The following is a 14,477-nucleotide window of genomic DNA, read 5'->3' as shown; positions in this document are numbered from 1 at the left end:
ACCCTGGAAGTTCCTGTCCTCAAAAAAGGTGACCTGAAAAATAAAATTTTTAGTGATTTAAAGTGAAATGTTCCAAATAAAACGCTTAAGAAGTTAAAATATTTGTAAATGGCAGCTGGAAAAAGATTTACCTTCATGGTTGCACTGTCTGATCCTCAGTAGTTCCACAAAGGAGAAGCTGAAGCTGATTCTGGTTGTTGACTGACTGCTGTCACTCACACCTTTATACTAGACCAAGACTAAAGACTACACAGCACCTATTGTTAGTCAATTCCTGACTGTGCAAGTTAAAATAGAGGCCATTCTAGCTAAAGCTTGGTATGTAGATCTTTGTACTTTTAAAGTTTGTTTAAACATTTGTTGTACTCTGTATTGATAACATAAATACAGGTGCAAATAATGCATTATTTCTCACCTAGATTAGACATCTCCTACTGTGCACTCGGGGGCAATAATTTAGCTTGTCAGGCCTTTATTATAAAATGTAGAGACAAATATAGTGACCAATGGTGTAGTTTTATAAAATACAATGCTTCATATATCAATAATAAAAAAATAAAAAAATAAAAAAACATTCTCACTGACTCTTATTGTGGGGGAACTTGCCTTTTTAATAAGATTTCCTTATAGTGTGTATTTTTCGTTGTGTTGAATATTATAGATTTTAAACTTTAAATATATGGCAATTCTTACTTTTTCTCTTCCAAAAAGCATACCTTTACAGTGTTTTACAGTAATAGAAAATTTCCTGGTAAATCCATTATTATTATTATTATTTCACTGTATTTAGAAAAGTCATGTACAGTGAGTCTTTGCTAATTTCTGCCTTAAAGATGTTACTGAACAATCCTACCTTAAAAACTTTGTCTGCCAATACCATTTATTTTTCTTTTAGCATTTACTCACTTCTAATGCAAATCTAAAGAGGATGTGTGTGTTTGTATAATTTTCATTTAATTGTGTTTAAAGAATATTGTTGCCGAGTCATAAGACATCCCAGACAGAATACAATTTTTTTTTTTTATTATTATTTATATTTAAGAAGATTCAAGTAGATTTAAGTTCATGCTTTGGATGAAACTTCATGTCAAACCTTATTGCCAATGCCAACTAAATGTCACAGGTCAGGGTGGGCTCTTAGTGACCGACTGGCACCCCTGACATGCACTAGACCGTGAGGAGCCAAACCGCAGGACATGCAGGGCAACAAATAGTAAATCTCTTTATTTGCTTTAAAACATCTCTTTAAAACCACCACTAAAGTCACTTCAGCGTTCTTCTTCAACAGGATTCGACTGGAGGAAGGAGTGGGTATATTTCACAGCTTTAGCTGGCTCTTCACTGAACTCAGGTCGAGAGAAGGGAGGTGAGTACACTTCACAACTTTAGGGGCTCTTCACAGGACTCAAGCAGAGAGAAGGAAGGTGAGTACACTTCATGGCTTTAGAAGGCTCTTTACTGGACCCAGACAGAGAGAAATGTGATGAGTACACTTTGCAGTTTTAGCCGGCTCTTCAGTGGACTCAGACAGAGAGAAGGGAGATGAATACACTTTGCAGCTTTAGCCGGCTCTTCATTGGACTTCTGCAACTGGATTCAAACAGAGAGACGAGTATTTTGACTAGGACCAACAATGCTTCCGCAATTCACACGTAAATGTATATAAAACACTTTCAAATCTCACAACTCGGGCATGAGGTCTTGTCCACCACTCGCTGATGTTAAGCTAGCTGGAAAACCGCTTGAAGCACAATTCACTCAATGTAAAACAGGTCCTACAGTGAACTATCACTCACCATACCATTCCATACAATTCAGGGATGTCAATTGTTCCATTATCCGACTAGAGTTTGACATTCATCTTGCTTTGAGCCCTGCACGGGCCTCAAATCTAGGCCCTAGCCCGGCCCTGGCCCGAGACGCTCAGGCCCTAGCCCGGCCCGTGTCTGACAGCTCATCAGAATGATGAGCCAAGCCCGTTTATTAAAAAAAAAAGAAAATTACACAGCCTGCCCTATGTTGCAGTCATTTAAAACATATAAGTTTTTTTTTTCTCAATGGCAAAGTAGTTACCGGTAAGATTATTTTCATTTCTTTATAAAGTTAATTAAGACTAATTTTTTTTTTTATTATTTTACTTATTTTTTTATGATGACCAAGCATAAAACATGTTTAAATATGCTTGATCCATTTACAGCCTCTCAAATCAACACTTTACTTGGCTACAATAAAATCCATATAAAACAACTGAAGCATATCACACAGACAGTTAACATTTAAGCGTTTGTTAAAACGTTTATTGTCATTTTTGAAAAGCTGAGGCAAACGCTCTGCTGCTCAGTCGCAACAGCACTCGTAAATGAGTTTACAATACAGAGAATGCACTAAACAAATCAAATAAATTACATTAAAAACAAACATGCAGTTATATTACCTCAAAAATCAAGTCTTCACTACAGAACATGGCCATTCGTATTTCCAAGTTTCCAGCAGACTCATGAAACTAAAGTCCAATCAAAAAAAAAAAAAAAAAAAAAGACTCCTAACATGACTAAAAACAGTCTCTTAGAGAGGAAAAGAAAACAAGGAAGAAAAAACAAAACGTGAAGAAAAAGCACAGCATCCACTTTGGAAGGTTTTAATCCAGTCGTACTTTTTCCAGCTGCGCTGAAGTCACGCTCACTCGTTGATTGTGCCACGGGGAAATCTTTGTGCGTGTGCGTGAGCCGACTGTCAGTCATATATGTCTTAAACGTCTTTCTATTTTCAATAGTCATCTTCTCATATTTTATTTTAATTAATATCTAAACCCAGCATGTGAACTATGACGTGAAAATTGGCCCGAAACCCAGATAAGTTGGGGCCTGTCGGGCTCAGGCTGAAATGCAGGCCTCTAATCTTGCCCAAGGTGCTGAATTATTTTTAGCTTCTCCCTTTCTCCCTTTCCTTTTTCTCCTTGCCCGAGTCCAAAACTCTCTCTTTCTCTCCCAACCGAATAACTCGATGTGCACCAACTCCACTCAAAGAACATTCTTTTGTTTTCATGAATGTTCTTTTAATTTTTTTTATCTACTCTATCAATTCTTGCTGTACTGCACAGAGGACACCCTGGGCTTTCTATTGATAGGTCATTTGATTGGCTGGAATGCAACTTCTTATACTGCATCAAAAATGGCCGCCATGTTTTTTTATATATTTATATTTATATATTAACATAGAAATTTGTTTATTAAAGTGTCATGAATAATTAGTTTAGTTTTGGAAGCAGTTAAATTGTTTGTGTTTAAAAATATTATCATTTTTATGAATGTCAATTACAGTGGACACCAGGACCATCTAAATGTACTTAATGACTCCATGTTGTATGGATACAGAACTGAAGCAGAGATGACTCTTTATGAGATAGTTAAGGGAGATTCAAACTTAGACCTGTCAGAGAAGATGGTGAAGAAGAGGAAGAAAATGCAGGAGACTCAGATGAGCAGACAGACACAGACACAGAGACAGAAAGGGATGAGCAGGAAAGACGTGGACCAGGAGTAACACGTATGAATTAATTATGAATTATTTATTATTTATTTTATTATAATTTTCCAGGATCATTTATTCAGTTCTAGTAGTCACGCACACACACACACTTCACTACAACCAGTGATAAATCATCAGTAATAAAAATAATTTAGCAGTGAGGCTTGAAGTTCATCCACGTGGTCTCATGAAATATGCAAATTGGCTAAACAATGCTAAGTTATTACTTACGAGTGCTCAATACTAGACCATATCACATCAATACCACTGAAATTCAAATATATTTGTTTGGGGTTTACAGGGGTCATGAACTGGCTTTTTAAATTTTATTATACTGTATTGTTGTCTGAGGTCAACTTATGACGTTCACTTGGTTTTTGCATTCAAAAACATCAAAATGAATAAGTAATAGGCTATTTTCTACCCTTGTTTTGAGCCTAGCTGAAAAACGCTCGAATTTGTGGGCGTCTCGCACTGAAGACTTTAAGTAAAACGCCCACTGATGTGAGTGGATAACAGTTTTGCTTGTTATAATGATTCAACTCACCTGTCGATGCACTTGGGGGAAATTGTTTTGAAAACGTCAATGTTGTAAAATGGCAACTGGAATGATTCGCCCACATGTTCGACCCAGAGTCCGTGTGTTGCACAATTCCTGTCAGATCCAATATAGACGGCACAGCACCATTTTTTACTCTTAATCGGTCAAATCCAGTCTTGTTTACAAAACAATGTTTTACCTCATCAGCTGGAACGTCATTAAAAATAAAGTTTATCCATATTGGAATCAAGAGGAAGCATATGCAGCGACTGTCTTCTTCCACAACCAGGCACTGCACAATATTTTGTATTGCTCGGTAGCTCGGTAGGCCTATGTTATTTAGCTATGCGCGTAATGTGTGAATCGGTGGGCGGGGCTAAACCGGCCGTGTCTAAGTAGGCGTTGATCTTCTTCTGCGGGGGTGGTGTTTTATCCTCTTTGACATCATAGTTCCCTACTTTGAAAAACGAGTCGTTTGCTGAGACTTGTGTCAAATAAAGCTTTTATTGGACTAACAAGGACGTTTTCAGTTCTGAAACTTACAGGATATTCTTATAATATGATGACCTCTTAGATGTCAAAAGCTCAAGGAAAATTTGATTTATTAGTTCATCACCCGTTTAATTATTATTCCTATCAACCTTCACTTATTGTGTTTTGTTCCCATCATAATAGATTTACACATGTGCTACCTGGGCTTCCTGACTGTAAAGATGACCCTACTGCCCATGCAGAGTCCAATTCGGTACTTTTCCCAGTACATTGACAAATACACAAACAAATTTCGAGAATTTGGCTGAATTTACAAATTAGAGAGAGCTACAAGCTAGAGGAGTGTCTCTATACTACTCCACAAGAAATTAAGATTTTTTTGGCATTTCTATCCACATGGCCTGCCTAGGATATCCCAGAATTAAAATGTTTTGGGTAAAAAAAAAATAAAAGTGCCAGTTATAAGCAGTAAAATGACAAGGGAAATGTTTTTCAAGCTGAGAAGCTCACTCAAGATTGTGGATGACCTGGCTATAACAGAGGAAAAAGGGCAGACATTCTTTGGAAATTCAGGCCATTACTTGACCACATGAGGCAAAGCTGCCTCAACCTCCCCAAGACAGAGAAGGTCTGCATTGATGAGCAAATTATCCCTTTCACAGCCTGCTACATATTTCCAGTCAGACAATATGTTCAATGCAAGCCAAACCTTGTCCTTGCTTCTCCAAATGGTCTGATGTTGGATTTTGAAGTGCACTAAGTGAATAATACATTTAATGGCTAAAGACTGGGAGTTGGACAAGCAGCAATCCTACACATGGTTGAGTCCGGTGCCCACTGGAAGTCACCTATTCTTCGACCAATACTTCACAAAAAATCAATCTCATGGAAGCATTGCTGGCAAAGGGCTTTCCAGCAACAGGAGCCAAAAGGAAGAACCGAGCCCCAAAGTGGATCCAATTCAAGTCAGTCAGCAAAGCAATTAACAGACCAGCGAAGTACACCAAACATTACCTGGGAGGAATTCAAATTGCACCTGGCTGAGGAGTTTGTTGGAATGTCTAGAACTTGATGACAGCAGTGAAACAAGTCAAGAAGAGTATGAGCCACCAACTAAAATGAGGATCCCACAACCCAAACCGTCTGTGTGCAGACTAGGAGCGACCCACATGCCAGAGATGTTAGAAATCAACCATGCAGAAAGGTGCAAAAATGGGGCTTCAAAAGCAAGACGTACATGAGGTGAACCAAATGCAAGTTGTTTCTCTGTATTACCAAGAATAGAAAATGCTTCCAACAGTATCACCACTAAGAAAGTGAAACCATCCAGAATAATTATTTCTTTAGAATTTTTTATGTTGAATTTATTCTTGGATTAATTTAACTCTATCCACAAGTTTCCGAGGGGCGCTCCTGTAAAGAATAAAGTGGGTGAAACTTCCGGTGAGGCGGCGGAAGTAGCATTCCAATGGTATTTTGTGTGTTAGTTAGCGAAGAGGCTAGCTGTTTTTCGGAGAATTATTTTACTATTTAAAGACGCAAATCTTTATGAGAGATGTCGTTACGGAGCTCAGGGACAACATGTGCTGTTCGCGGTTGTATGTATAGCCGGACTAAACTAATTTAGTGGCTTAAACCACGGGATTGTTTTGAACATAAGCTGAAAACGAAATCAGAGTGATCCTGCCAACAACTGTAGTTTCCATCACCTCCCAAAAGACGACGAATCTTCCTGTGTACATTTGTTTAAATTCTTAATATTCTATAAACTCTATCAGCATGTGATTGGCTGTTCGCTACTGATGTTACAGCTAAACTCAGGATCAAAGCCTGTGTTGACAGAATACCAAATGTGCCAGTTAATGTATTCAAGTAGCACATTCATTTATAATTTTGAATAAACTCCAAAGCACAATGACTAAGTGTGTATTTTTTATTTTAATTGTTTGTCAGCTCGCACAACTGTCTGTCACCATGCCTTGATGAGTATTGATTATTAATAATGTTATTATAATACTCCCAATCAACTACTGCGGAGGTAAAGGTACTGTAATTTCACCCTTTTGAATTTCGTTGAGGTTGTGTTCCCACAACGTTAGCTAGTTTGGATCGCTAAAATCTATAAAACAATCATATTTTAAAGGTAAATATCCTTGATAGACTAATTCTCATAGATCTTATGTCAGTCATTCTCACCAGAAACTCTTGAACTGCCTTGTATACTGCCCTGGTGATGCCTAATAATTATAGAAAAGCTCAGTAAATAGATACAGGTTTGTTTGTTTTTGTTGTTGTTTTGTGATATACTCATTTTCATAAAACAATGTTTACTTTTGTATAGAAATTATTTTATTGAAACATTAAATCTCTAGTAAAAGGAGTCCATGATGCGCCTCATGCTCATGAATCTCATGCCACCCATATTGCTGAAGCTCCTGTACTCTCCAGGCCTGAAGTAGTGCATCCTGCCTCTGTAGTGGGGCTGCTCATACATGAGCCAGTGGCCGTCCATCACATGACAGGACTGGCAGTGAGACATGCGGTAACGGTCCATGATGTTGTCACAGTCATCCATCATCTCGTACATCTGACCCATGAAGTTCTCCCTCTCGTAGATCCTCATTCTGTAGGAGCCTTTGTACTGTAGTGGAAGAGAAGTTATTTTTATTAAATATTTTGTTGAGATAAATGTAACCAAATCCATGACAAGATAAAAAAAAAAATAATAAAATTAACACCATGTTTCTGAATAATCCTATAATTAACTCTAAATTGAACATTCCAGTTGTCCAAAGTGAATTTATTTAATCCAAACACAGATATAAATTTTTATTGAACTCACCATGGGGATCATACGGCAGGATCTAATGCAGTTGCTCATTCCAAACATAGACATGTAATCAGCGTACTCGCCCCTTTTAAAGAAATACCCATTTCCCATGTAGTTGGGATGATCATACATCATCCAGCATCCACTCTCCACTCTGCAAGAGTGACAGCGGTTCATGTAGGAGGAGAAGTCACCACTGTCGCCCATACACTCATAAGAGCGACCCTGGAAGTTCCTGTCCTCGTAGAAGATGACCTGAAAATTTCCAGTTATTTTTTTTAGTGGTTTATAGCTGTATCTGTGAAATTAAAGTATTGTGAATTACATTAAATTCTAATTGTTGCTGGAATTAACTTAAATTACCTTGCCCATCATGGCCGTGCTGTCTGGTCCTTAGTTCCACAAAGGAGAAGCTGATTCTGGTTGTTGACTGACTGCTGTCCCCCGTGCTTTTATACTAGACCAAGGCTAAAGAGTACACCCTATCTATTGTCTGTCAATTCCTGACTGTGCAAGTTCATATAGACTCTATTATAACTAAAGCTTATTATGTAGATCTTAAAACATTTGTCAGGATTCTAGCATTTCTCTCATCTTTTTTTTTTTTTATAAATAATGTTTTCATGTTCTACTGCGAAATCAAAAGTAATATAATAATTAGTCAAATATCTAGCGACATTTTTGTTTTACCAAATATTAGATTTTTTTTTCTTCCATATGGTTTTGCATTCAGTGAAGTCAAGCTCTTCCATTTTGTTAAAATTATATTGTGAGCACATTCAAAAATATTTTTATCTACATTTAAAATAATTTCTAATAACTGCAACTCCCCTCAGGTCACAAGGTGAACAATTTTGTTATTTCATTTGTTTTATATCGCAGAGAATTTGCTGGTAGTGTCTTGTGTCGACTTTTTTTGAAAATGTTTATTTTTTTATTACCAATTTGAAATTGTTTTGGTTGATAATTTGTCTCAATGGGAGAAACTACAAATTTGTTTTTCACATAGTAGTGTGCCAGATTTTAATGAAGTTTTTAGCAGTCATCATTAAGCATTATGACTTCATCATGTGTGTGGCCTCTTAACAGAAGTGGTGACTAGGTCCTTTTAAACACTGATGAATAATGTGCTATTAATGGTGACATAACTTTGAGCAAAGAAAACATAATGATCATGCATAATAAATTATAATTCATGATGTACTCATCTTAGTTAATGTTTTAATTAAGGTGTTGTTAATCCATGAAGTCATAAATTAAAAACGTAGAACCTGTGTTCCCAACACTATCTCACGACCAATTCGTACGAATTCGACGCATGATTAAAAAGTGTCTAATTCGTACTAATTCGTACGACCTCACTCGTACTAATTCGTACGATTTGTCTAAACCCACGTGATGGTTAAGTTTAGGGGCGGGGTAAGGGGTAGGTCATTCGTATGAATTCATACGAATTGGCCAATTCGTAAAATATGTACGATTTAGCAAAATCGTATTAATTCGTACGAGTGAGGTCGTATGAATTGTTACGAATTAGCCACTTTTTAATCATCCGTCGAATTCGTAAGACTTGGTCGTGAGATCGGGTTGGTGTTCCTGATGATTCATTAGATATTAATGCGCGAATGAATGCATAATTAATGAATTCATGATAATTCATGTACCCTTACCGTAAAGTGTTACCGACATTCAATAAGTGTAAATTAAATGAAGGATGTTTCTGTGTGCCCAATGAGAAAATGAAATATCTGGTTTTGCATTAAAATAGCAAATAACATAAATCATGTAAGCCAACTGACATTGTTTAAAAATCTATCTGTGACATGATAAAAGGTACATAGCGCAAGTATCTGAGTTTTCGCAGAACTACGCCCCCTCTGGTGACAAGCAAAACTGCAACCAGAGGTTTGCACGCTCATGGACCACACGCACACGTATGTTTGCTCGAGCTGTTCATCACCAAGCATCAGCCGCACAAATCTTTTGTTACAGTCATAATGTCTTCAGAGGAAATAAAGTTATAAATCTGCAACTCACTGTAAATATATGAAAGGAAAGGCATCTGAGTAAATTACACATGTGTGTATGAGGGGAAAACAGGGGTAGTAGAACACTTTGGTTTTTGTTTCCATCTTATATGTTTACTGTATCCACTTATGATTGTATTATTATGGAAACAAGTTCATGAACAATATACGAAGAGTTCAGATGCAAAAGCTTCTAAGTGCCATTTGAAATTTTCTTCTAGAATGATCATTTTTATCAAGCTTGTATATTTAAGTTCAGTAATTTCACTTAAATGGCAATGATAATTACCTATTAATTGTTATTTAAGTGAAATTACTGAACTTAAATATACAAGTTTGATAAAAATCATCATTAAAGAAGAAAATTTCAAATGGCATTTAGAGGCTTTTGCATCTGAACTCTTTAATTTGTATACACTCTAAAGAAATGCTGGGTTGTTTTAACACAATTTTGAGTCAAATATGGACAGGCTCAAACATTGGGTTAAAAATGTAATTTAAAAATGTAACCCAATGGCTAGGTTTGTCCATATTTGACACAAAATTGGATTAAAACAACCCAGCATTTTTTAGAGTGTAGGATCCCGTTTGAGCCCTAGAACTGACCGGAGATCTCTCCATTTGTTGAAAGCCTTCCCGATGTTGTCTCTCGCCTTATTCTGACTCCTGGCACTAGACAAAAGTTGTATTGTTTTTGTCTTAAGTGGAGTTTGCGTTGGGGTTTGGAATGAACTACAAGCCAGTCTCTTTGAATCCATCTTCTGCTTTTGTCGAAAGTTGACTAAAGTTGTGCTCGAGTTGTCTTCTCTGATACGGAGAATGGTGGTCAATACACAAACCTGCCAGACATAGGCCAGGAGACAGTGAATGCGCATGATGTCACGCCCAGTCTCATTTATTTTACTGTACAGGATTATAGAGGCAATCACAGTGATCAGAGAAGGGCTCATTCAGCCCATCAGGCATGTTTAAGCATGTATAGGTTAGAAAAACGGGTATTTTTAACATGAAATGTTGTATAATGCTAGCCTGGCATGCCAGACCTACATCAAGGTGTTAGGTCTGGAAACTCATCATTGACAGGGCTCAATCCGAGGGGCGTGATCAATGGTTGTCTTTCAAATTCTCTCTGCATGCAATTGGATAGCGCTAAAGCCAATCAGAGCAACGAAGAAGGTGACGGAACTCAGCGGAGCAAGTTGATATATTACTTTTGACGTATCCAGTCCAGCTGTCAACATTGAACATTGAAAATAAGGGAGATTTCCGGGAATCCATCCCCAAAATAATAGATTTTTTTTGTTTTTACACGACCCACAAACTTTAAAAAATAAAACACTAATCATTAAAAGTCTGAAGAGTTTATAGCCTACATATGTATGAGAGAGCAAGAGACAGTGTGTGTGTGTATGAGAGAGAAAGAAACAGTGTGTCATTAAAAAAAATAATATCATAGAGAATGTTTAAATGCTAATATCAGCTTACGAGGGAAACGGAGGCGGAGTAGTGGTGCTTCGGAGTGCAGGAGATGATTCGGGAGAGGTCCGTGCACCTTACCGATCAGAGCGCACGCTGACACGGAGTAAAGCCTTTATACTCGACGCCACAGCACGAGCGCGGCAAAAATGACAAGTTGATCATTTCGCCACAGCTTTTTTTGTAACAGCGCGTGCGGCGCCGGCCACATCCGAGGATGAACGACTTAAAACCGAATATGTCCGAGCTTCCTCTGACCGTCGCAACTCTGTCATCATTATGTTAAGCCCGCCCGCCGACTCTATACACGATGTGATTGGCCCTACCAGAGTTGGAGTTTTCCAGCTAAAACGTCTTTGGAGAGTTGCTAGACCACACTTTGTTGCAAAATAATTGTTGCTGCCGCTAGGGTGCGTCTAGACTTCTAGGCTAGCATAATGCACCTTTAACAAATAAAATTTAATGTTGCAAAGCCAATATAGTGATTTCAAAACTGGCTGATATTTTATAACTTTAATATTTGAGAGTCTTTGAAGAATTAAGCTATAAAATGTTGCTGGCTATCTAGTGGTTGACCAATATATCGCCAAGGCATATCAGCTGATATTTTGAGATTTTTAATTATCGCATCGGTCGATGCGTTCTGTTTGGTCAGTTTGTCTGAAGCAATGTTTTATTTTGCAAGTGGTAATATTGCCAGTGCTTTGGTGAATCCAGCTATTAGCCTGCATATGTGATGTCGGTGCAAATTGGATGCAAGTAGAGTTCAGCTGTCACTTGATATGCACAATCGACAAACTTTAAATCTTTGAATTCAAAGATTCTATGTCGTAAGCTATGTATGTCATATATGTTATCTTTAAATAATGTTATATCATCTAATGTATATCAGCTTTACGTAGGCCATCTGCCACTCTGAACATATCCGCATCGACCATCAAAAAATAAAATTGGTTCACCACTATGGCTATCATCTCAAACAGGTCTTTTATAATCAGTGATAATCAATAATTTCATGCTTTTACTGTGCATTTGTGAGTGTGATAAGCTCAGGCCATTTTTTGTATAGAATGGAAGTGGAATTCATTTTCAAAGCACGATGTTTAGTGACAAATTATTTTATTGAAACACTAATACATGGAATCCATGATACGCCTCATGCTCATGAATCTCATGCCACCCATATTGCTGAAGCTCCTGTACTCTCCAGGCCTGAAGTAGTGCATCCTGCCTCTGTAGTGGGGCTGCTCATACATGAGCCAGTGGCCGTCCATCACATGACAGGACTGGCAGTGAGACATGCGGTAACGGTCCATGATGTTGTCACAGTCATCCATCATCTCGTACATCTGACCCATGAAGTTCTCCCTCTCGTAGATCCTCATTCTGTAGGATCCCCTGTACTGTAGTAGAAGAAAAGTCAGTTTAATTTAAGTTTATAATTAAAATAAAAACATAGATATATAAGCTGAAATTGAGCTCACCATGGGGATCATACGGCAGGACCTGATGCAGTTGCTCATTCCAAACATAGACATGTAATCAGCGTACTCGCCCTTCCTGAAGAAATACTGATTTCCCATGTAGTTGGGATGATCATACATCATCCAGCACCCGCTCTCCACTCTGCAAGAGTGACAGCGGTTCAGGTAGGAGGAGAAGTCACCACAGTCGCTCATACACTCATAAGAGCGACCCTGGAAGTTCCTGTCCTCGTAGAAAGTGACCTGAAAAATCAGAGTTATTGTTTTAGCGGTTTAACGTGAAATATACCAAATCAAATAATTTGACTTAAATTGTAATTTGACAATATTTGCAGGAATGAAGTTTACCTTGCCCATCATGGTTGCGCTGTCAGATCCTCTGTAGTTCCACAAAGAAGAAGCTGAAGCTGATTCTGCTGTCACCCATGCCTTTATACCAGACCAAGACTAAAGACTACACAGCACCTATTGTTATTCAGTTCCTGACTGTGCAAGTTGGCATAGAGGCCATCATAGAACCAACATACATGCTTTTGTGATTTTCCTGTCAATTGTTCTTCAGAATACCTCTGACTATGCCCCTGTGGGAAAAATTTACTAGAATTTTTCGGTGTATGGCAAAATGTCAAAAGTTTATGAAGCTTTTAACTCCTTTTTGGCAGTAAGAATTTAATTTGATTAGCACATATATGTGTATGCAGAGTTTACTTTTGAAATAAATCACATAACTATTATCTTTTTCCACTCTGCACTCCTCTTATACTCTGATTTAGAGCACAGAACAGACAAGTGGAGTGATACAAATGCATAAACTGTCACGGAATGGGTGGATTAAAGTGTGAGGACTCAAGAGCAAAACAACGGGTATATTTATTAAGTAACCTAAACAAAAATCAGGCAGCATACAGGCAACACTAGGAACATGGATAACATGGACAACGAACCAGCAAAGGACTGCAAACACAGGGAGATTAAAGGGATACTTCACCTCTAGAAAGATAAATGTGAGTCAGATTTAAAATGGGTCATTTATGTAGAAGAAATGTGAAATTATTTTTGAATTTGGACCTTTCTAGACTGAGAAAATGTATTTTTGGCTTATGTGGAGCGCAGAGCGCAATAGTTGATCGACAAGTCTAGGCTAGTGAGTCTCCGTAATGAGTCTGCCCGAAAATGTGTTTCGAGATCGCCCAAAACGTGATTACCGATGAGCGACACCTGTGAGACGCACCTGTCTTGTCATCTCTCACAGAGGAGCGGGAATTTTCTTAGCAATGTTAAAACGCACATCAACCCTTCTCTTGTTTAGCATTCACATAAACACTACATTCAGATTCACCAATGATAATGAATTCAGTTAGATTGAAACAAAAGCTGTGCATTTAAACAATGAATGGTGACTCCAGAAAGCAAAAGCTGAATCACGGACATCGACGGCCGGACATGTCCGATGGTAACCCCTACTTCTCAGCTTTCTCCACAGAACAAGAGCCTGCTTAGCTTCCAAAAAAAAAAAAAAAAAAAAAGATGGCTGACACCACATTATCCCAATCCTCCATAATGCATCCATCTTTGGTCAGTCAGTGGCTGCTATAAAACGTGCTATATAAATAAAATGAACTTAAACTTGAACTATGACGTCACCTATGGTGTTTCGGGCTTCCATTGGACTGATTTTACATGTGCTTCACAACGTAATCATGCAGAGCGTTCCCACCACGTCTCAAACGCAGCTCTAAGTTCCCTCACAACTAAAGAGAACTTACAACTGTTAGTACAAAACTCAAAGCAGATCATCAAAAAGGCATGTTCAATTGACTACGTACAATGCGCAAAATTATACATTCACTTTTTCACCACACCCAATCAGTTTCATGAAAGAAATACCTTTCATATGAAGTAATTGTCTTTCTCAATGCAATGCTCACAATACTTTCGATATGCTTCTCATTTGATTTGCGTAAATACATTTGACCAACACTAAATCCAACTGATCTTAATGGTTAATCATTTCAGCAATATACTTTATGGATTTTGAGAACTACAGAAATAAAATGTGTGTTTGTAAGAACATATACATTACGTGAATGGGAGCAAGG

General features: G+C 37.8%; 2 protein-coding genes across 2 annotated transcripts; both read right to left on the bottom strand.

The window, feature by feature from the left end:
• Positions 1 to 6,929: 6,929 nt before the first annotated feature.
• LOC120467109 (gamma-crystallin M2-like) lies at positions 6,930 to 7,766 on the bottom strand. Its single transcript, XM_039655891.2, has 3 exons — positions 7,755 to 7,766; positions 7,404 to 7,646; positions 6,930 to 7,202 (listed from the first exon to the last, which is right to left on the bottom strand). The coding sequence occupies exons 1-3, from the start codon at positions 7,764 to 7,766 to the stop codon at positions 6,930 to 6,932; spliced, it is 528 nt and encodes a 175-aa protein (XP_039511825.1).
• Positions 7,767 to 12,024: 4,258 nt separating this feature from the next.
• Positions 12,025 to 12,738, bottom strand: LOC120467110 (gamma-crystallin M2-like). The gene is made up of 3 exons (XM_089133654.1): positions 12,727 to 12,738; positions 12,379 to 12,627; positions 12,025 to 12,297 (listed from the first exon to the last, which is right to left on the bottom strand). Exons 1-3 carry the CDS (start codon positions 12,736 to 12,738, stop codon positions 12,025 to 12,027), a joined length of 534 nt encoding a protein of 177 aa, XP_088989780.1.
• Between the last annotated feature and the right edge of the window lie 1,739 nt (positions 12,739 to 14,477).

This window comes from Pimephales promelas, chromosome 7, assembly GCF_988280905.1.
Source record: "Pimephales promelas chromosome 7, fPimPro1.hap1.1, whole genome shotgun sequence".
Classification (NCBI taxonomy): domain Eukaryota; kingdom Metazoa; phylum Chordata; class Actinopteri; order Cypriniformes; family Leuciscidae; genus Pimephales; species Pimephales promelas.
The sequence above is the reverse complement of the archived record's forward strand: the minus strand, read 5'-3'. Positions and strand labels throughout refer to the sequence as shown.

Excerpts from the sequence above, each read along its gene's own strand:
- LOC120467109 (XM_039655891.2), bottom strand. Across the intron at positions 7,203-7,403 it reads CCTGCCGTATGATCCCCATG|TACAAAGGCTCCTACAGAAT; the intron begins GTGAGTTCAATA and ends CTTCCACTACAG.
- LOC120467110 (XM_089133654.1), bottom strand. Across the intron at positions 12,298-12,378 it reads CCTGCCGTATGATCCCCATG|TACAGGGGATCCTACAGAAT; the intron begins GTGAGCTCAATT and ends CTTCTACTACAG.